General features: G+C 42.0%; 1 protein-coding gene across 1 annotated transcript in view; it reads left to right on the top strand.

Moving 5' to 3' along the window:
* Nucleotides 1–19,885, top strand: part of UMODL1 (uromodulin like 1) — a 55,520-nt gene extending 35,635 nt beyond the window's left edge. Inside the window, exons 14-20 of the mRNA XM_056492039.1 lie at nt 1,379–1,836; nt 2,617–2,759; nt 4,332–4,568; nt 5,441–5,600; nt 8,111–8,198; nt 10,649–10,856; nt 19,748–19,885. Coding sequence (XP_056348014.1) covers nt 1,379–1,836; nt 2,617–2,759; nt 4,332–4,568; nt 5,441–5,600; nt 8,111–8,198; nt 10,649–10,836 — 1,274 coding nt within the window. The 3' untranslated portion in view covers nt 10,837–10,856; nt 19,748–19,885. The remainder of the gene's footprint in view (nt 1–1,378; nt 1,837–2,616; nt 2,760–4,331; nt 4,569–5,440; nt 5,601–8,110; nt 8,199–10,648; nt 10,857–19,747) is intronic.
* The last annotated feature ends 3,093 nt before the right edge of the window (nt 19,886–22,978 follow it).

Below are 22,978 nucleotides of genomic sequence, written 5' to 3'. Positions count from 1 at the left end.
TTGATCACTTTAGGACTGGGAATGCACTGTATTAATATTTAATGCTGTAAGGTTCTTTTAGCAGTTTAACAGCCACAAAAATTAGACAGGATTATCAAGATTCTCAGTGATTTTCTCTAGCAGTAGTAGAGGGGACAGAAGAGATAATAGAGAAAATAACAGAAAGTACTTGATAGGTAGCTTGACCTCTGTATGGCAGCAGGGAGGAAATGCTGGCATTACAAACTACATTTTTGTATGAGCTGATTCATCTGGCTTCTCTCTTTCCTCAGGTCATTTGTTAGCTGGTGTATGATGGGTCTTTAATTTCCTAAATTCTCTTAGGATTCTTCTTCTGTAATTTATTTTTGGTTTTGTAACCACAATGATAAGGAACATTTTTTATTGAAGGCACAATGATTTGTCAATTGATACCAACCTTTGTTCAGTTTTAACTGAAATATTAATGTGATAATAAGCTTTTGGGAAATCCAGTTCTGGAAGAGCTCCAACTTTTATTTTCCTTCCTTTATTGTGCAAATCAGTGACTTTTTCATTTGAGGCATTTCTGGAAGCTGAGAAGTTCCATAAAGATTTATATATGTGTCCAGATTTTATATATTGCTCGGTAAATAGGTGGTATTTTTATGTTTAAACCACTAAAATGATTTAAGAGAAGTTTTGTGCAATGAGACACATTGTTTGTGCTTCCCTGAAAATGGAATTTATTGTCTTCAGTCTCTTTCAGCCAGTGGTGGGTGAATAGTCAGAGTATAACCTCAGACCTGTGCTGGATGTTGGGTGTTTAACACACATTGATCTGAACCTTTTCTTCCCTTTTCCCCCATTTTTTTTATTCCTGTAACCATTACAGATTGCATTGCATTTGTTCATCTCTCTCAGGGCACATGTGCAATATGGGGCTGCCACCTGAGGTTTGTCCCATGCATCCCCAAAACTGAGTTTTCCAGAGCACTCAAGGTCCCATCTTTTGGGTGGTAACTGGTCACAAATGGGACCTGTGTTTTTTTTATCAAACTCCTGTTTATGTGCCCAGCCAGAACTGGGCAGTCTCCTACAGCTCCAGGCAAAAACATACAAGCACTTGTTGGGCAACTTCCAAAAGCTGTATGTACATGTGTTACACACTAATTATTGCAGCTGCCAGGAAATAAAGCACGTGAGCTTTACTGATGGGCACTTCATGTGTCTCATGGGCTCCTTTCTAAAAAAATAAGGAGCTTTTTTTTTTACTGCTTTGGCAATAAGTAGAGCAGGTTAAAAGAACAAAAGAAGCTGGTTTCCTGCCAGTAACTGTGAGTTTCCCCCTGAGTTTGGTTTTGCCTGATGAGACCAATGTGAACATGTAAATTACAACTTTATTTTTGTCACTCTTCAGCATTTCCCTTCAGCCAGAAGGCAGCAGTGATGGATAAGAAACCTGTGCACAGCACAGTTTTACCTGTGACATCTTTGCAAACTTCAGCTCGTGTTTCCTCCCCTGCTTCACTGGACTTTTCTCCTGCTGAGCACAAAGCTCTGGAGGACACCAAGCTCTCCAGCAGGGTGCTGACTCCTCTCCCCACGGATCCCATGGCAACTCCTGATGTGTCTCCTCGAGCCTCTCCAGCCCCTCTTGTCAAACCTGCCCAAGAGGTTTCCATTAAAGAGGCAGTGAGTGTGTTTTGTGAAATGGAGAGGATCGTCCTTGCCATCCAGAAGAGGTTCTTGCAGCAGGAGTCTATCCCAGAGAGTTCCCTGTTCCTGGGGCAGCCTGGCTGCAATGTGAGCACCAGCAATGGCACCCACGTTGTGCTGCAGGCGGGCTGGAGCGACTGTGGCACCCAGGTTGAGACTGTAAGTCCTCTGATCAAGGGAATGCAAAAAGCTCTGGAGCACTTTATTTCTCTTTCAGGAGGGGAGGGGCAGTGGCAGATCCTTAGCTAGGTGTACAGTGTATTAGTTACTGAGCTTCTTTTGGAGAAAGAAATCCCCTTCCTCTCAGTGTGTGATGAGAAGCACACCAAAGAGAAGGGGAATCTTTGAGGTCAGGCAGCAAAATTCAAGGGCCTCTCCAAACTAAGACTCACTTCCCATGCCTCTTCTGGGTTCCCTTTGCAGCTGTCTTTTCTTAAAAATAATTTTACCATCTCATGCTGACAAATACTTCAATAGCTACCAGTAGTGAGGACAAAGAATGAGAGCTCTCTTTGGACCCCAAACCAATGGCTATGTTCACATCATGCCGAAGAACAGAAACTCCCTTCTGGAGCAATGACCACTGCTAAGGAATGATCATTGCCCCATCCCTGGAAGTGTTCAAGGCCAGGCTGGATGGGGATCTGGGCAACCTGGTCTAGTGGAAGGTGTCCTTGCCCATGGCAGGGGATTTAGAATTTAATGATTTTTAAGATCCCTTCCAGCCAAAGCTGTTCTGGGATTCTATGATACTATGCTATGACAAAAAGGAAAAGGAGGAAGACTGGTGTATTTTCTTTGCTTCCCTGTACAGCACTAAAGATACTGGAGGTCTAATCTGTTTGAGTTTTGCTGTCAGGAGAACACCCAAGCACCTGAAGCTGGAAAGCTCTGGTGCAGCCCTGGGAATAGTGATGTTTTCTCCTTTCTGTGCTGCAGAACACGACTACTACTGTGGTGAAAACCACCCTTTGGAATGATGCTTCTGCTCAGGGAGTAATCCACCACTTGAATGCTGCCAGTCCCATCCACTGTGTGTTTCAAAATGATGTCTTGACTTCCTCTGGGTACACTGCAGGAGGGTGAGGAACAACTCTCTCTGCTTTGAAATTCTGCTGAGTGGCTGAGTGCTGCTGCACTGGGAAAACCCCCAGGGGTGCAGTGACAGCACTGGCAGCAGTCTGCCATGCTGGGAGTCCTGTGCTCAGAATGATGCCTTAAGTTTTAGCTTTTCTGTTTTTCAGATCCTGTCCTGCATTAGTGTATAACTCTGAACTCCACATAGAGTTTTAGTGAGCTCTTTTCACAGTTTGGTCAGACAAAACAATCCTTCCAGGCCTGGGAGCCAAGGTCACCATCACAGCCTCAGGCCTGAAAAGTATAAACAAAAGTAAGTTATGGGGAAGCAAACCAGGGGAATGTGACTTCATTACCTGAAGCTGTAATTGGACAATTAACCTCTGGTATGCAAACAGATCAAATTTATATCTGCCCAAAAAACTTGTGACCATCTTGGGTGCAGCCTCTGCCAGGCTCCTGCACTGCCCAAGTGTATTTGTTAAAGGTCTTTAATAAATATCCACTTTATTCTCTAACTCTGTCCAGCCTGTGCTCTAGGTAGCCAGTCCAAGGCATTAAGGGGATCCCTGCTGTGTGCTTCTCTCCTACTCCAACTAATGTGCCTGTAGATCCAGCCTGCTTGGCCTTTGCCTGGCTAAACCACAGGTGAAAATAAATCTTTGGAAACTGCTGGTTCAGGAGCCAGAATTCCTGTCTCCTCATGGTTTCTTGGGCAATCCCTTGTAGCAATAACAGCATTTTCCTGTTTTTGGAACACATCAGTTGTGTATCTTTCCAGCTGATGTGGACCTGCAGATTGCTATGTGGCAGGTTGCTGTGTGGCCTCAGAGATTGGCAGTTTTATCCCCTCACAAATCCTTTTTTGGTCAACTTGAAAAACCAGAAGAGACATCATGCAAATACATTTTATATTGTGGAAGGCCTCACCTTCAAGAAATATGGAATCAGAGCCATAATTCACAGAAAATCAAGGCTGTGCTGACAGAAAATGTGACAGCACAAACCCTTCTCTCATGGGGAGTGTCCTCCCTTCATACAAGTGCACCTCCTCTCTTTGTTATCATTGTGCTTAAACTATTGGCACCAAATCCAGTTTCTGTTTCCTAGCTCTGTCTAGAGATTGTGTTTTCCTTTCTATTCCCCAGCAAAGTCTTGTCAGGCCTCTTTTGTTTGAGCTCAATAATTTTCTCATGCCTTTTACTTTCTGTTCAGATTTTTCCTGTCTCTTTTTTTTTTTTGCTCTTCTCTTCTGCACTAAACTTTTATTGTCCTTATTTTGAGCTTTCAGAGAGCTCATAGTCTTGTTGCCCTCCTGCTCCACTCAGATATTCTCTCTGCCCTATTTGAATTGCTGAGACCACCCTTTGGATTTTCCCACTTGTGTTTCCATGCTCTCTGCCTTCCCAGATGAAAACTCAATGCATTTTCACATTTCCTTTTGAACAGTGTCCTGCCATCCTGGACTGCAGATAACCCTTCACTGTTTAAATATGTGAGAAAAGGCACTGATTTAGGACTTGCAGACCCTTACAGTCAAATTTGTGGTCTTTAAAGAAGGATAATTGATTTTTCAGACTTTACACCATCTTTGAGGATTTGCATGGATCTGGACATCTCAGAACAGAAATGCAGCTGTTCATTGGAAACTCCCCAGTCCCCAAAAATTTCAGCATCTCTGCCAGTGAGGATGTGCTGATCCAAGTGGGGATGCAGAGGGCAGACAACAAGCTCAAGGTGGTTCTCACTGACTGCTGGGCCACTCCAACCAATAATTCAGTGGATCCTCTGTCATTTGTTTTTATCAGCAACAGGTACAGCAATGCCATTTGCAAATACCATGGGTCTTACAGTGGTACTGACAAATAATATGTCATATTATAAATGCCTTTTATGTGTGTCCTCATCATTCACATGATGAGAACACATCTCACCCTTTCTATTGGCCTGGTTACACCTTCTTTGAACAAGAAAGGTAGATATGAGAAGGGATTTCAAAGGGCCATGTGGAAGTTTTTTTGAGTTTGGTGTCTTCTTTACAGTTTTGTGAGGGAATTCTGCTTTTAACCTGAAGAAATCACTTGAAGTTGATTTTGGCAGTCAGTAGTGAAAGAGCATTTGAGAAGTGGATGCTTTATCTCCTTCTCTATGGTTCAGAGGTTTCTCTGTAGTTTCAGCTTTATCTAGAGCTTATGTGCCTCTTGTCAACAAAGAAATATGTTATTTAATTCCTCACATATAATATTAAAGCAGCCTCTGGTGAAAGAGGAGGTTTGTTCATATCTGGATCCCTGATCTCACCCCAATGTCATTTTTCTTAGGCTCACCTGCCACCTTAAAATAGAGGATAATAATTTTGCTCAGTAACAAAATCTAGTCCTTTAAATTTGATGGGTTTTTTCAACTTGTGTTTGGTGAAGCCAAGTTTAAATCCTTCTTTCTGTTAGTCTTTCCCTTCTCTTCCAACTCTCCAACCACTTCTCAATCTCCTGTTTTACTTGGTTACTGTGAGAATAAAGCAGCAAACAGCCCCTTATCACCACTGCACTGCCAGAGCTGCTTCATGAAGGGTCTGGCTGTGGCTTCCTAAAGGAAAAAAAGCCTTAAAACCCAAGTTCTGTGCTATAACCAAAACCTGCCTTCTCTAGCCTTAGCTGCTCTATGTGGCTTTTGTCTCCCTTTTCAGCTGTCCCATCCCAAATACTTACACCATGCTGCTGGAAAATGGGAATTCAAGCAAAGCTCAGTTTAAGATGAGAATTTTTTCCTTTGTCAACAACTCTGTGGTTTACTTACACTGCAGAATTCGTATTTGTTTGGAGTCACCAGGAAGCACCTGCAGGACTGTAAGTGTTTTGCTCTGATATGCTATTTCCCCCTCCCCAAAAAAATATTTTTCTCAGTGCCAAATGGAGTCCTGCAGTGGAATGGAAGGAGTAATGTTTCCAAACAAGGTTTAAAAAAACTCTTGAGGTTTTCTTTGTTCTCTGCTGAGAACAGAGAGGAGTGGGGAAACACTACAACGTTATGGAAGTGTTACCTTTTCTTCCTGTTGCTCATCCTCCTAGGAAAAAGCATGGAGCTTGCACAGCAGAGTTGGACCTTTCACTCATTTTAAGTATGACTAAAAAGCAATGAAATTAGGCTGGGTAGAAAAGTATCAGCTCAGATGGATGTGTCACAAAATAGGAACTCCCAGAGTGGTAGTCAGAAGAATGCCTGAGTAAATTTATATATTTTTCTGTCCTTTTTTTTTATCCCCTACAGATTTGCTTCTTCAACTGAGAGTTTAGGTGCCAGGAAAGGAAGCTCAGTGTCAGGGCTGTGATTTTAATAGAGTTTATTATGGCTGTTTAAAGCAATAAACCAAGCCATGTTCTGATAAAAACTGAAGTTTTTAATTGTCTATGTTACAAAGCATTGCATTGTCTTTTTACTTGCAAGTAAGTGATACACAGTTTATCTAAAAATGCATTGCTACCACAGAAATAAGACACCAGTTAAACATATTTTTTCTTTTTTTCTTACTAGCAGACTCTTGGGAATTCTTTTCCTCTGCCAACCTTTCTGCTCTTTTTCTATTAAGGATGTTTTCATTAGCAGTTTGGTGTTCCCCCATTGTTTAACACTTTCCTCTAGCTCTAAATAACACAGTTTAAACCCATTATAAAGCAAATGATCTCCTCCTAAAGGATTTAAAAAGACTACCAGAAGATGCTTGTTTCCTTTCTCAAAGTATAAGACTTCCTCCAGATTAAAAAATAAAAAAATAAAAAAAAGTAGGGACAGGAAGCATGACTGACAATGGTAAGATGGCTTCAGCTTTTGCAGCTGAGTATAATATAAATATATATAGGATGCATTGTTCTTTCTCCTATGTAAAATTTACCCTTATGAGGAGTCAGTGAATTCAGTATCTTTGATTGAGGCTAAATTGTGATGTGGGGAAGACATGTACCAGGCACAGAATGAGCAATGGTTTTTACAAAGGAAGGGAGGAGGAGCTGCAGAAGGTGCAAAGATCAAGGAAGATGAGCAGAAGAGGATATTTGTAAATAATGTAAAATGGCTGAGAAAGTGCTCTGGGTCTGGGATCTGATCCCCTGATCTGTTACTCTGGGCAAGAGTGACTCTCTTCAGGGCAGGTTTAGCTCAGCTTTTCACCCACACACTCGATATTTACATCTTGTGTCATTTATTCTTACTCAGTCTATTTATTCCTTGTTTTCTCTGTGGAAAAGAGTAAGGTGCTCAAAAGAGTTGAAAGAAATGGACTGGCTGAGGAGAAAAGTAGTAAGAAATGAGTAAGAAAAATTGCTTTGAATGGGAAAAGGAGTGATGTGCCACCACCAAGCAGATGTTTGGGGAATGTGGATGCTCCATGGCCATGTGGAACCAAAAATTCATTGCCACCAGTGAGCAACTACATAAATGTGTTCTCTAATGGATCATACCTGAGAAAGCTATTTGAGAGCAGACCAAACTCATAAATAAATACATAGGTATTTTTCTGGGGACTGGCCCAGCTGAAGACACTGCTGCTGGCAGTGGATTGTAGAAGTTTTCCAGTGCAGCCAAACTGGTAACACTGGTGAGACATTCTGGTGTAAACAAGCTGGTAAGACACCCTGCTGATCATGGTATGATGATGCCATTTCTCTGGGGTTTTTTGTGCCCTTTCAGGAGAACCCTTTGAATAATGGCAGTAGCTTTTGGTTCCTATCAGGGACCTTTAGGCTGCAACTTAAAACAAAAAGGCAGCAAACAAAAAAAGGGAAGTGCTCAGAAAATACCTGTGCAAGTGCTGCTCACACAGAGCTGAAGCAGCTGATCCCCAGCATCCCACAGGACAGGGATTCCAGCCTTGTAGCTCCCAGATTAATGGTTCACATGTCACTGAGGTTGTGGGTAGCTTCAGAATGACACACAGCTCAGCAGGTCTGAAAGCTGCTGCTGCTTTTGCTGGTGCTGGTTGCAGATCTGCCCTGCCTGCCATGGGCAGCAGAAACATCCAAACAAAAGTGCTTGCAAAACCCTGGCACTAGTGATAAATTTATTCTCCCATAACATTTCTCTGAAATAAACTTAAAGTTAATGAAAAGGTTGTCTGTGTGAAATGTCTGTTCACAGCAGTGTGTTCCAGTGTGACTAATTCCAGATTTTATACTGATTTTTCCCTGATGCCATTTCTTTTGGACTTCTTTTTGGTGCTAATTTCAGTTTAATAGAGCATAACATTAAGAAACAAAAGGCCAATGGTGAGAGCAGCACTGGGCATCCACAGGCTCATCAGAAGGCTTTGTATTTTGAATTAGTAATCCACCTGACTTGTTGGAGTTTGAATTGATCATTGCAGAGATGCCATGCAAGGGCTCAGCTCCTGAAGGCTGGAGAAACCATCGCCCTGCACAGAACATCCTGGGGACCCCTGTGGAAATCAGCTGGTGAGTTGTGAACAACTATCATGCCAAGGTGATTTTGTGCTGGCAAAGGAACCTGAAGGCCTGTGACACACAGGGATTTTGTGTCCCTCTCTATTCCTGGGGAGCAGGTGTTCCTGCTGGAGCCACGTGGAGAAGCAGGTGCCCTCCTCTGAGCAGGGACTGTGTCAGTTGTCAAGGGAATGTAGAAAGGAAGATAAAGTGCATTTGTGTGGCTGTTTGCACAGGGTGACAAGTGCAACAACCACAAAATCAAACAATTATTTCAATTGTAAAGTGTGAAAGTAGAATCGATCTTTTGGATTGCAATCAGTTTTCCAAGTGTTTACACTGCTGCTAGTCTGCAATTACTTTGGGCTCTGAAGTCCCACATTAAAGGATGTAAGGGATTTTATTGTGTTTCCTTTGGCTTCCTGGTCTGACTTCATTACCATGGTGAGGGGAAGTGGCAGAGCACAGCTGATGCACAGCACCCTTGGTTAATTTGGTGCAGCACAGGTTAATTGAGGGCAAACACCAGCACTAGGGACAAGCAAGGTCTGATTTGTTATGCACCTGCTTTTCCTGCATTTAACCTGAGTGATGCTTTCAAGAACACCTGTGGTCTCTCATGTTTTCAGTCATTTGTCCCCCTCCAGCTTCACATTTATAACTTGTTAGCATAAAACACCCATTGAGGGTGTTTTGGCTCACCAATATCAGAGTCTTAACTCGTGGCTACCATAGATAGACAGTTCATAATCTTCTTTTGGACCTAAGAACTGACTCTGACTTAGAAGAATAAGGATGTATTTTTCTTCCATTAAATGGTCAGTTCAAATAGTGCTCATTTCTGAATTAGTTCTCAAAAAAAAATGAAGCAATTAATGCAGCTTTCTTTGTTTAGCTTTTACAAGAAGTAGCTCCCACTCCCATTTTTGCTGGAGATCCTGATGCATTTCTAATTTTGAAAAATTGCCATTTCCCAAAAGAGCCTCTGTCGAGGGGATCTTTCTTTGGGTTGTACTTAATTGATTTCTAGGCAGCATTTTGGATGCTGTCTCTTATTTCTAGTTTGGATAATCACACCACATTATAAGTGATTTACATCTCTGTGTTGAAGGGGATAACATTATGATGTCAGGTAATAACAGGTGTAAGTGCTGCAGTGAAAAATGAAAAACTTTACCTGTTCTGCCAACACTTGGTCACATGTTTTGGCAAAGGCCACTGTTCCATGTCCTCAGGAGGGTCTGCTCTGTGTCTGGCTACAGGCTGCAATTTCCACTGTGCATGTTCTACTTTATTCCTTTGTTTTATGCTGAAATTCAAAAATGAGACTGAATACATTACACAGCACTGCTTTGGCCTGTCTTGGAATGATGCCCTGGGTGCTCTGTAGCTTGAACACTGCTCTTACTGACCTCTGTGGCTGCCAGCAGTGCCCTTGGCCAAAAATCTTGTCTTTAATTGCAGGCATGTGTGCAGTGGTATTTATCTTCTGTGTACCTCAGGTACCACACAAGTGCCTGACAAAACAAGTGCTGTGCTGAAAATGTAAGCAAACAAATACATGTTTTTGTAGGTGCATGGAGTCTTTGGAGGGAGGAATTGTAGGAACTTGTAGGAACATGAAGAGAGGCATCAAAATAAAGGGAGAGGAGTTTCTGCTTGCAGATTTGGGCAAATATATGGAAGTGGTAAAGAGGGAACCAGGAGAATTCTGTTTGTGATCTGTGGTGCCTTGGGAGGCAGTTGGCAATGTGGGACTTGACTCTTGCCCACACTGGGGCTTTTGGTTTGTTCTTTCCTTCCCCTCTGAGTCTGGGTGCTCTTCCAGCAGAGCACAGATCTGCTGCAGGTCCTGTGCCCTGTCTGCCAGGTTTGTGCAGGCACTGCAGACAGCCTCAGGCTGCTCAGCTGGCTCTAAGTGACTGCTCAGGTGCAGCACTGAGCCCGTGGTGACCAAGCCAGTGCCACTCCACTGACCACCCCAGCCACATCTCTGCTGGCTCAGCTGGCAGCTCAGAGACCCAGCACACACAGAGAATCCTTCCCCAAATACTCTGTGTTTGAGGAACAGTTACATATATGATAAAAGCAAATCAAGTAGTTTTTATAATCATAGACGAATGGAGGCAGGATTAAGATAGGGGAATGCTTCACCTCTAAAGTACTTCTGAAAGTAAGGCAGCATTAAGTCACCAGTATAAACTCTTTAATTCTTACTTTAGCTGAAAATCACACTCTTGTCTGGGACTCTATACTGGTGTGTATAAGGAGAACATGGTCTGTCCTCACACCCTTTCCATGAGAATCACCCTCCCCAGAAGGCTGAAACACTTCTGTAGCACAGTTCTGTACTGGCATGTTGGCTAATTGATATGCAGGACTTGTTTCTCTCCTCAGTAAAAGATTTAGGAATTTCAAAGTTTTTTTCTTTTACTCCTTGATTTATTTATTTTTTTTTAAAGCATATGATTTGAAGAGAGAGAAGGAAGCTGGAATGGGAATTGGATCCATCATCCTCATAGCCCTTGCTGTGTTTGGTTTTGTGCTGGGAGTTGTGACCCTTCTCATCTTCCAGTACCAGCGAAAGACAGGAAGATACAACCTCAGGATCAAGTCTGACAACTTCAGCTACCAGGTGTTCTATGATTAGTGATTCACAGATTACCACATGTAAGTACTGAATTATGATCAGTTGCATTTTTAGCTGTTTATCTCTTCCTGAAAGGGTGAGATACTTGTAGATGACCATCTTTTACACGAGAATATTTGAACCTGCTGTCCTTTTTGCTGTGGGTAAAGGCCATATAAGTAAGAAAGGAATTCCTACTGTCCTTTCCTCTTTTCAAATTATGCAAACTACAAGAGGAGGAAGACAGCTTTGTGTCCTTCATCTTCCTTCAGGGCTTTGATCTCAGTCAGAGTAAATGGCACATCACTTCAGAAAACTCCAATAAGCATTTCCACAAAAAAGCCATACCATTTTTGGGTTTAAACCAGTGACTAGTGTAATACTGGAGAGAAACTTTACCACTCTCTTTATAAATTTTCCTCAGAAGTTATTCCTTTCTGCAAAAGCTTGGTTTTAATTATTATTTTTTGAGAAAGTAGTAAGAGGTTAAACATAAAGAGCTTGAAATACTGAAATGCATAAGCAGTGCTCACATGTGCCTGCAGAGAGGCTGAAAACACAGCTCTGAGGAGAATTAGCCACTGCCACATGGTCTGCCTCTGAAATTGGGAGGATACCACAGGATTCAGCACTTTTTCTGTGAAGTTAGACTGTTCTAGCAGCTCAGCATAATTTGCATGCTTGTCTTTTTAAGAGGAGGAGAGAGAAGTGAGAAAGCTGGCAGGCAGAGAAACAACACCTAACACCACTTCACAGCTCAAGGATGTTTGCTGTGGATCAAATTCTGTTCCTGGAAACGGGTTTATTTGCAATTATTACCAGAGTCAGTCAGTAACCCTTCCCTGGTGCAGGGATCCTCCCACAGGACAATGCCATGGCCTCAGTAAGTGCACTGATGGCATTTGCAGATAATTAATTTCAATTCACTGAGCACAGCAATGTTCAATATACACCTCAGGCAAAGGCAGGTAACACTATCCCAGCTTCCTTCTTTAAGTCTTGAGTGGCCACATTTAGCTGTGTTTCCCTTTCATTCCACCTTCTTATCCATCCCTGGGCAGCTCCTGGGAGATGGCTGCAGCTGAGGGTGATGCTCTGGTGGCTTCCCAAGGGCTGGATGTTTCAGGAGTCCCAAGGGAAGGTACCCAGGACTCCTTGGTACAACTCCAGCAGCTGTAGTTCCATCAGGGATACAAATCCCACCAGCCATCATAAAGGGCATATCGAGGTTCATTGGATTAAAACCTACACATGAAATCTCTGAGTGTCTCCACAGAGCAAGAAAGGCTTCTCTTGCATCCATCATTCTGCTTGCATGAGCAATACCTCCTTGTAATGGGAATTCTGGAGTTGTGCAAAGAGGTTGTGGCACAAAGGATACTGTCAGGCTCAGAGCACTTCTGCACCATGGCGGATTCTCAGTTAATGGCTCCTTTTTGGAGCTGGAACTACTCAGCTCTCCAGTGTATTTACTGCCTTTGGAAGGGAGTTGATTACCTGGCTCAATCCTGATTAATTTGGTTTATATTTTTTTTCCTAGTGGGATCATATCTCATCACATGGAGAACTGAAGTTTGTCTTCACTCAACATTTGGCTTTCCTTGCTTTACACAACACTGACTCTTTCAAATTAATGTAATATGTAAAAGGCTTCTATGCCCCTTTCTCCCTTCCACCTCTTTTTTCCTTAGCAATCTGGTTCTTCCCTGGTATCCTAAGAACTCTTTGTGACAACAGCTTCAGGTTGAAGTGAATTTTGGCAGTTTTTCCATTGATAAAATAGAAGGGAAGAAAACAAAGACATCTGGCTCCCTCTTCAAGTTGCAAGATCTGTTTTTCTCACTGTGACATATCACTATGTGCTCATCTTAGCATCACTTGTGCCATTAATATTGACAAGCGGCATTGATATTCAAGGAAGTAAATCAGCAAACCCTCAGAGAGATCTCTTTTTCAGTTTGTAATTTGCTATTTACTCAGGGTGAGGTTGAAACTTTGCACTGCAACAGCGTTGAAGACCTAATTGTGCAATGCCTTAAGTATACAGAAACTGGGGAACAAGCATTAGATTTGGAAGTAAGGAAGAGCCACTCTGGGTCTGGGGTTTAACCTACTCAGGGTGTTCTTCAGCATGAGTTTTTAAATTTGATTCATTCTGTAGTAGACAAGGATTCAGTGGAAAAGAAAGAAAGAAAAAAAGAAACTATTTATGTTGCTGGCAGCCCATGTTTTTCCAGATAAATCAATTGATGCCTATGTATTCTGCTTAATTAGACCCTAATGACTGTGCAACCAAGCACACAGTGCTGCCCACCTAAGTGAGAGCTCTCCAATTGCAAATGAAGGGTTGTAAATTCGACCTGAATTTTGCCTGGCTGCAAGACCATCAGTGCAGGAGCAAAGGCTCAGTTTTCATGGTCCATTGGGTACAACAACTGTCTGTTCAGCTGGATAAACTGGAGCAAAAATCTCTTCCACACAGTCAGCATCTCCTGCAGGGCTCTTTCCTGGGCTGCTCTTCTCTGCTGCCCCAAATCTCCACCTCAGTGAGTGTTTTGGGAGGTGAAGAGGTGTCAGTAACTTGTCCCACCAGCCCCTGGTTCTGTTTGCTGCAGTCACTCCTCCTACACAGGATAATCTGCTGTGCCTGGGTCACATATAACTTAGTAATTTATAAAAACCAATTTCCTCCTTAAGCTCAATGGGCACCATTATACATAACACTTAGTGGAAATTGGTCCTTAGCTTGAAGTCATGAATGTTTCTAGCAGTTCTGGATGGCACTGAGGTGCTGACCTTCGGGTACAGAATAGCACAGAAAAGTGACTTTTCTATCCTCCTAGTCCAATTTCTATTAGGTAGTAAGATTACTGGGTGAAAGACTTCCACATTTTGCAAAAGGTTGTACTGATTGATTTTAGAGCTTTTTTTATATACTTTTTAAATATATAAAAAAATTTCAGAGTAATCCTTTGCATTCTGCTTTAGATTCAAGTGACTCTGTAAGGAATAAGACACTTTGACTCGTCTTTTCCTTATGAAAATAAGAGTTACCAGATCCTGATCTTAAAAAAAAAATCCATTTAGTTGTAAGTGGTGAAACTATAAGTTATCTTCACAGTCTTAATATGATGAACATGGAATCATAGAATGGTTTGGGTTGGAGGGATCTTAAAGACCAGTTAGCTCCAGGTCCCTGCCATGGACAGGGACACCTTCCACTATCCCAATTTGCTCAGAGCCCCATCCAGCCTGGACTTAGACACTTCCAGGGATGAGGAGTCCACAGTTTCTTGGGACAACAATATAATCATTAGTTCTTTTTATGCAGGAGTCTCTTAACTTTTGCTCAATTTGCTGTCAAATATGAAATGTGTTTGCCTTCTGCACTCAGTGACAGGATCAGCTATTTTACTATAAATACTTTTCTAGTTTTTAGTACTTAAAATCCTGAACTTCTTGGAGGGGACAGGATTAGAGATCTGCCTGTTGATTTTGGTGGAGCTATGCCATTTTCAAAAGCTGAGCACTACTTCTCAGGATGAAATGTGAATCAGTAGTTTGTATTTGATACCTTGCATGCTCAGCAGAAACTGTTATTTGTGACTGAGTCTGTTTATAGGAATTTTGGTATCTTAATAAAAGCAGCCTTGTAACTTATTGTTGACTTCTGTACTGTTATGTTTTCCTGTGTGATTTAGTCACAGGTATTAAAGATGTGCACTTGGTGGATGTGGCAGCTTCTGAGCTGTTCTAGTATCAGTATAATGTTCAGAAATCACTGAAAACATGATACAGGACCTTATCCAAGCCCCAATGACTGCAGTTACCACCAACTATATACCTGTACCTCCTCAGGATCTCTTTCTTCATCTTTACTTTGGTTTCATCCTTTTCAGCAGAGGCAACCAGAAAATCATTCAGCATTCCCAGTCCAATTTATTGCAGCAATGTTGATTCAATCTGAAACTACTGTCACACCAGCCTCCCCAAGTGTTTCATTTGCACAGTTCTGACAGCTGCTCCAAAAGAAGAATTGAGTGCTCTTTGCTTGAATAAATAGGTTCTTAAAGAGTGCCCAGCTTTTCATAGCTCCTTTATCCCTGAAGGAAGTTGTCCAGGGGGTCCCATCCACTGATTCCTTAAACAATTGAAAGTTTGGTCTTCTAAAATTCCGTGCTCTGACTCTTTGCCTGACCTATATCCCTCAGGCTTGTGAAACCCACCAGGGCATGATCACTGCAGCCCAGGCTGCTGCCACTCTTCACATTTCTGCCATTTAAAAAAATAAATGTAAATAAATAAACATATTAATAAATAACAACAAAGCTTCCAACATTTATTTTATCTCTGCTGGTAAGCAAGAGGTGTAGTAATGCTTCCTCTCTTTTTGTACTATCACCTGGATTAAGAAATTAGCCTCATTGTGTCCAACAGCCTCATTAATTGCTTTCAGATCCCTGTGCTGCTTTTTTCCTTTTGTCAAAGACAAAAATTTAGCTTTGCCCATATTTTATTCTTTCAATGAAGCACTGCCTCTAAATAATAATTTAAAGCAATGGATGAAAAATATATAGAAATGAAGATTTAGTTTTGACTTCTCACACTTTCCTAAGAATCTCTTTAGGCCAGTGCTGTGCATGTCTAATGCCCCCATTGTTCACTGCTGGCACCTGATGCAAAACACTCATCACTCTTCCTTTCCCCCATATTATAATGCTGCCAAATTCTGGTCCCAGTGGGGTTGGGAAAAATCTGAGATACTGGAAAATTTCCTCATCCATTAAACTATGAACAAGACAGGTTTTTAATTCTTGCAGGCTGTGGAAGGAAGAAAAGGAACTGAAAAAATTTGGCTGCAATTGATGTAAAACCATGATGTTGACTATGATTTAGTCCTAAGCTTAGAGCAGAGAGCCTCCTAATGGCTTCCCTGATCCACAGGCAGAAAATTCCCTTCCCTGCCTCTCCTGCCCTCCTTTCCCCAATGATTTTTCCTCTGAAATCCATAGAAGGAAAAGCTTCAGAGACCTGATACAAATATTTACACACTCAATCATAGTGCAAGTGTAAAAGAAGAATCGAGAAAAAGCCACAATATTTGGAGATGGCAAGGAAAAGATCAGAGTAATGAAATTCAAATTCTGTATGGAAGTTTCACTAATCAGACACTGGTGTAGTGTTTGCAATGGATCTCAAAACATCCATTCACAATATTTTGTTCAAATCAGCTGGTGTTCAATCCTCTCCATGATGAAGGCTAAAACAATTAGAGTGGTCAGGGTGAATGAGTGTTTCTGCCTAGAAACTGGATTTGGTGAAATCATTAACTGTAAGGAATGAAAAATATTAGTTTTATCCAACTATCTTTTTGTGTATTTAGGTGTGTGTTAGAGAAAGCTAATCACATTTAGGAATACTGTAATTTTACAGCGCAGAGAGATCAATTTGAGCTCATCTTTTTCCCTTTTCCTGTCTCTGTCCTTACAGAGGAAATATTAATAAAAGTGCTTTTTTCTAGGTAATTTTCTCACATGTAAAATATTGGATACCTTCTGGAAAATTACAAGGATTTGTAGGAACAGGTGAAGTAATAAAGTTTTATTTAAACAGTGTTTTTCTCCTTTTCCTGCTTTACTACAGAAGTAATCAATTTCAAAAGGAAAGTTGCATTTCTCTTCCATGATATTTCTTTTTAAATCCATAAAGAACAGAATCATTTGGCAGTTGCTTTGTTTTGAGTTGTTGAGTCTCTGGTTTTGTAACTCTGAGGAGGACCAGAACCTAAGGAAAATGAGAAGAGAAAACAAGCTTTAGTTACTTTATTGCTGATGCAGGGAATATTTGGCAAATTGCTGCATGGACATTTACTCTTTCCTCACCTGGATCAAACCTTGGGGAGAATCCAAGGAAAAAGCTGATATAAGCATTGATAAAAGCAGGCTGACACAAATCCATCCCAAAAAACGTTGCTGCCCTCAGGACTGTGGAGTGACTCTGAATTCCAAGAAGAGGCTGCCTTCCTGACAGAGACATTTGGGTAGAATTTTCATTTAGGTATAATTATTCCAGCAAGCAATATCACTGCATCCTTGGGAATGTGCTGGCAGCTAATGACACTACTGACAGCGTGGATTCTTCATGGCTTGTGCTTAGTAATACTGAAACTGCAAATCCACTCAGGAAATGTCTGGCTTTGCCTCTCAGAGTGTCTGCAGCTTTGATAAGGAATGCTGGCCACAAACAGTGCTCTCATTTATTAGCTGTCTTTGGCATCTGGCAATTTGAAAAGATGAAGGAAGGGATTCACAGCAATATTTTGAACAAATGCAGCTATTATGGGTACTTGGAGACAGAAGGGTCATGTGTTTGTTCTCATGCCAACCTTGAGAGGCTAATTACTGAGTGTTACATATGAATAGCGCTCTCAGGATTATTCCAGCACATTTGGTTGTGCTCTGTATCATACCTGCCCAGTGAGCAAAGTTGTCCACTGGGTTATTGAGCCAAATATGTGAAAATATGGAGGAACTAGAATTCAGAATGTCATGTTTACTTAATCCAACTTTCATTTTTACAAAGCAGCTCTGAGGCCCCACCTTTGTGTGTGTCTGTAAGGAATTCATCAGGAGTTACAGCTGAACAAGATGCTCTTTGCTTCTGGGCATGCTTTTATTGTCCCAGAAAGATTTCCAGCTGATAAGTTGTTTAAGACTACATTTTGTAGCCCATATAAAAATTAGATGGCTTAGTCACAGGAGATGGTATATTACTGCTGCAAATTTCCTGAGTTTCTTGGCATTTATTTGACTATCTGTTAGCATTTGTATGACTACCTCTTCTCCTCCTTTTCACTTGATTGGCTACAGCTGTGACATGGAATTCTTGAACAGGAGAAAGGCACTTCTGTTTCCTGAAAGGTCTGTGAAAAGCATGATCTTGTGAAGTTTGGTCTCTTCCCTGAAAGGACATCTAACTCTCACCTGAGTTCTAGGAAAGCCAAAGTCAGTATGCCAGAAGTCCGTGCTGTGTCTTTGTCCTGTGTCCTGCACTTCTCTTGTGAGACAGTGCTCCCAAAGATTTCACTCTTCTTATGCTCTTATGTACCTCTTCTGGTACTCCCTACACAGACTGGAGGCTGTGTGGCCTCCCTGAGAAAATACATACTTGGCATCTTCCAGGTTTGTTATTTCTAGCACTTCCCTTAAAATTCCATTTCTTACACTGATACTGGGATTTTCACAGGATAAAGCCATACACACCAGAGAAAGGAGCACCTGGGTGCCTATGCTACTGACTCACTGCCTTCCTTTGCTGTAACCACAGACAGAAGTGTCTTCCCATCCATGTAACTGGTATTTGTGCCATGTCTTGGTGTGCTGCATCTTTGCTCCTCCTGCTTTGAATTCCCCAGTGCCACTCAAATCCACTCAGCTGCTGTGACTTTCTCTGGCATTTGTCCCTGAGAGCAAGATGTGTCACACATTTATCTCACAGCAGCCTTCATTCAGGCCTGTGCAGGCATTTGATCAACTTTTTCAAGGAAATTCAAAATTAAGAGTAAGAGATGCAGTTTGAAGTTAATGTGATGATTCCTGGGCTTTTTGAAAGTGGGGTGTAGAGTGAAAATGCAACCTCCCTTTGTGCAAGTTGCTGATATTTGAGGTAAATCTTCATGGCAGCTTCTTGCTGGAATTCCTGCTGCATTTGGCAGATGATGGATGAAGCAGGAGACAGAATAAAGGATAAAACAAGGCCTTAAATTGTTTCTGTGATTGTACAGCTTTTGTTTGTTTAGGAACAGGTATTAGTGACTGCCAGCTGAACAAACTGTATCTGTGTTCTAAAGACACCTGCTTGAAGTTTGTTTTCTTTCTCCACAAAGATGCAAACAGATTTGTCTCTATTCCAGCACTCCCCCAGGGAGCCAGAGGGACCCTGCTAACCTACATCTGACAGAATCCCTTAGCATGCTCTGCACATTTACTGACAGAGGTTCACTCAGGTTTTCTGTCTAGTTGCACACAAAATCTGCAATTACAGCTGCTGCAGTTAATAAGTGCTTTGTGGTGCCCTTGCAAACCAGCCTTACATTATTAACATGCTTAAGTAAAATCTCGTGGAAAGTTTTCCTGCATTTTCCCTGCTGACACAGCCTTGACTACTTCACTCAGCACAGCTATGTGAGTTGATGTTCTGTACCTGTTCCCCAGTTTTCTGAGCTCTCTCCTGGGAGCTCACAGTGGTGCCTTTGGCCTCTGCTTTGCTAGGAGAGGATCTGCAGTCACCAGAGGCAGCTCCTCACAGCTGTACACTTGTAAGCAGCTGTGAATAGATTCACAGAGGGATTTGAACTGGCAGAGACCAGGAATCTGGCAGCTGATAAAACACCATTCTCTGAGATTACACCTGACCAAGCACACCTTCCTCCTGGAGATGCCCTGGCTGAGGATCAACCACCCAGTCCCTGACCCCTGGGCTGGCAGCAGTGACTCCTCCTGCTGAAGGGAGGGCAGCCCTTCCTCTACCTTTTCACAGAGGAACTGTTTTCCCTCCTGCCAGCAGGGTTTGGGTTTTATTTTTTGCTCATCCTGCCATTGCTTTGCCATGTGCTGGTGCCAGAAGTAGGGGAGCACCCAAGGCAGGCAGAGGATGCTGTGATGGTGCTCAGCCCTGGCACAGGTTGCTCAGACAAGCTGTGGATTCGCCATCCATGGGAGTGTCCAAGGCCAGACTGAATGGGGCTCTCAGAAACCTTCTAGTGGAAGGTGTCCCTGCCCATGGCAGAGGGTTGGAAACAGATGAACTTCACCCTTCCAACCAAAACCATTGAATGAATCTATGATTCTAAGTCCTAAAACTAATCTCCTATGTTTAATTCCTGCCCTGTTGTGTGACACTGCAAAGACAATTTCCTCCTTTTCTTTCACAGATTTCATAATCACAAAACCAGGGGAGGCAGCTGTACTACACATGCCAAGGTGAGCCAGCACTGAGTTACCTGGGGACAAAGTGCTTTTCTCACATTACTTCTTTGTCACATGATTTGGCACTGATGTATTTTCCTTCCCAGCAGAAGGTGGAAGCTGTTCAGGATCTGAAACAAAATTGTTATTTCATTCTCAGTGCAGTGTTTCATTCTGCAGTGAGAACTCTTCAGCAATCTGGAAAATTATTCTGTTTATCAACCAAGCAGAAGAAGACATATAAATAACTGTTCAAAGTAGTTTGTAACAGTGTCCCAAAAATAGCACAGGTTCTCACATTCTTTCCTGACAATAAATGGTTTTGGGCTTTGGTAGTTAGTTGGTTGTTGTTGTTGTTTTCCTGTTGTGACTATACTTATACGATAAGTTTAAACTTCCTAAAGTATTTTATAATTTCTGCCATATTTTGAAGCTTAATGACTTGCCATGTTCTGTCAGGGTACATTTATTACTGCATACTATATATCATATTCTTTTGTACCACAGGCATATGTAAATTCTCAATGTGTGGCTTTAGTTGACAAAGGGATTTGCAGAGCCATGCAGAAGAAATTTATGTGTGATAAGGAAATCACACAAAACATACAAAGAGCATTTTTCCCTAGGTGCCTGACCCGTAACTACCTCTTAAGGCTATGCAGAATTTTTTTAGTCATTTCTCCATACCTTCCTCAAGCTCTTCCTTTAAAACAGCAAGAGATACAACAATTCAGTTGTTCAGTTTGATGCTACTCACTGTGTGCTTTTATCTGATAAATACACATTGCCTGTGGATTTCTCTGTTCTTTGCCCTGTGGCAAATACATTCCCACAGAAATCAAAGGACATGTCAGTTTCTTTACAAAACTGGAAACTCAGTTATTTCTAAGCTTCTTCAAGTGGAAGTGGCTTCTGTAATATAGATCCTGTTCTGTGGCTTGAATCACTCAACTGAATAATACAATAAGTAATAATGCTCTGAATAATGCTCTTTATACAAGAGCATGCAGTGATAGGACAAGGGGGAAATGGGAATCTAAACCTACTGTCCTTTAAAGGGAAATTCAATAGGTTTAGGTTCGATATTAAGAAGAAATTCTTCCCTGTGAGGGTGGTGAGGCACTGGAACAAGTTGCCCAGAAAAGCTGTGGATACCCCTGGATCCCTGGAAGTGTTCAAGGTGAGGCTGGAGGGGGCTCTGAGCAGCCTGGGACTGTGGAAGGTGTCCCTGCCCCTGGCAGGGTTTCAGAACTTTAAGGCCCTTTCCAACCCAAACCATCCTATGATTCTATGAAATAACTCATCTCTTATTGCAGCCAGTGGCACAGTTTAAAAAATCACTGTCAGATGGGTTGAAGTCAAAGAGGAAAGGCAGCTCTCTGCAGCTCACAGATAACCTCTGGTAGAAGTGAAGGTCCAAAGAGAAGGGGTAGTTCAAGTCTTCCTTCATGCAGCTTTTCCTCTGCTGTGCACTTGAATCTACTCTCAGGAATACACCTGAACACACTCTCAGAGGCATTCCAGCCCATCAGTCCACGATCTCTCTGGAAGCCATCCCATGCACTGAAGAGGACTTGAGACCTGATGCATGTGGGCAATATTTTAGCTCTTCCAGCCACTGCATTCACAGAGGTGGATGAGCTGGCATTTTGTACGTTCCCATATTTGTGTGCAATGATGAATTTACTTACAACTGATCCTTAGAGATGACATAATTACTCTTTTTATAGTCCCAGTCTCTGTTGATAACCATCTGGTGAAGCTGTTGACTCTCTTCTCACGTTGCTGCAGGGAATTTCCCCAGGCTAGGGGGACAAGTCAAGGACAGACTTTAGTAGGTGTGTCATTATTTCTGTCCTTCCCTTCTTCATTTTTTCCCAGTTTTGACCTGCTAGAAGGTGAACAAAAACATTCTTAATTAAAAGTGCACTATAGGTGTGCCTTTTTGAGGCATCTTGCTCTGTGATTACATCACTGCTGAAAACTGCTTTTTCATTTCTGCTTTGTCCTCCTCTTTCACAGACTTCTCTCCCTCTTCAGCCAACAATAGTTTGTGTTGGCTGAAAATACTTTGAAAATACTTTGAAAATACTATGAAAAACTATACAACTGAATTCTTGCAAGGCTGGAGTGTATCTGGTAAATTCATTACACCAGCAAGGTTAACCTACTCATGGTGTCAAGAAACCAGAGTTTGGGTGGTAAATCTCAACAAAACCAGAACCTGCTTGGTTTTATTCTTTTATACACAGAAAAGCAAAGATATTGTTCACTTGGAGAAAGGAGGGAAAGCTTTGGGATATCAAGGGAGTTTGGAGAGCCAACCACAATGAATCAGATCTCAGACTTCATGTGATATGAGTGGGTCCTTTCTGGAATCCTGCAAGAATATCTTTGGACTTAGTGGAGATAAGACCAGCCTAGGATAGAAAATATGTTTTTCCAGTCAGATAATGAACCTATAAATGCTCCTCCCTCCACCTCCTCTATTTTTGTACCAGCAGCAATAACAATAACTATAAATTTCAAGTGGCAGGAGTTTTGGCAAGTGTTGCTTTCCAGTGCTATTATGCAGGAAATAAGCAAAACCACAAACCTGTCTATAGATATAGGCAGATAATGAGACTCTTTTCCAGCCTGACCTCATGGAGACCTGCTGTGCTGTGTCCTGTGTACTCCTGGGATCTGCTCTGGTTACCTGCCCCCAGGTGACCCAAAGCTCACATGCAGCAGTGAGGACAGGGGTTTTACAAAACCACTTTTGGGACAGGAGGAAGATGCTTGTAAGCATCTGCACATCACAGTAGAAACCAAAGTGTTTATAATGTGACTAGAGCTAGGACAAATGTTAGCACATCACCTGAACATGCCAGTGGGATGTGCTCTGTTTCTAGTTGGAATCTGCCTTTTTGTTTTTGGAGGAGCTGGGCTGTGGCCAAGCCATGGTTTCTTCCCAAACCTCCTCTCAGGACAGTGGGAAAAGCCCTTAACAATCCTGCTCTCAAGCTGGGGAACTTAAAACCAGGAACAAGGAGAAAAAAACGTGCTGGAGAAAAAGCAAGCACGTATCTGCAGTGATAAGATCAGAAAAACCAGCGTGTTTTGTTCTCGTCAATTCTGACCTTTGCAGGTTAATTTTAGAGACTTGGCTTCAACTTTCAGCTAGTGTTGCTTGTTTGAACAGCACCTGTAGTGTG

This window comes from Oenanthe melanoleuca, chromosome 1, assembly GCF_029582105.1.
Source record: "Oenanthe melanoleuca isolate GR-GAL-2019-014 chromosome 1, OMel1.0, whole genome shotgun sequence".
NCBI classification, from domain to species: domain Eukaryota; kingdom Metazoa; phylum Chordata; class Aves; order Passeriformes; family Muscicapidae; genus Oenanthe; species Oenanthe melanoleuca.
The sequence above is the reverse complement of the archived record's forward strand: the minus strand, read 5'-3'. Positions and strand labels throughout refer to the sequence as shown.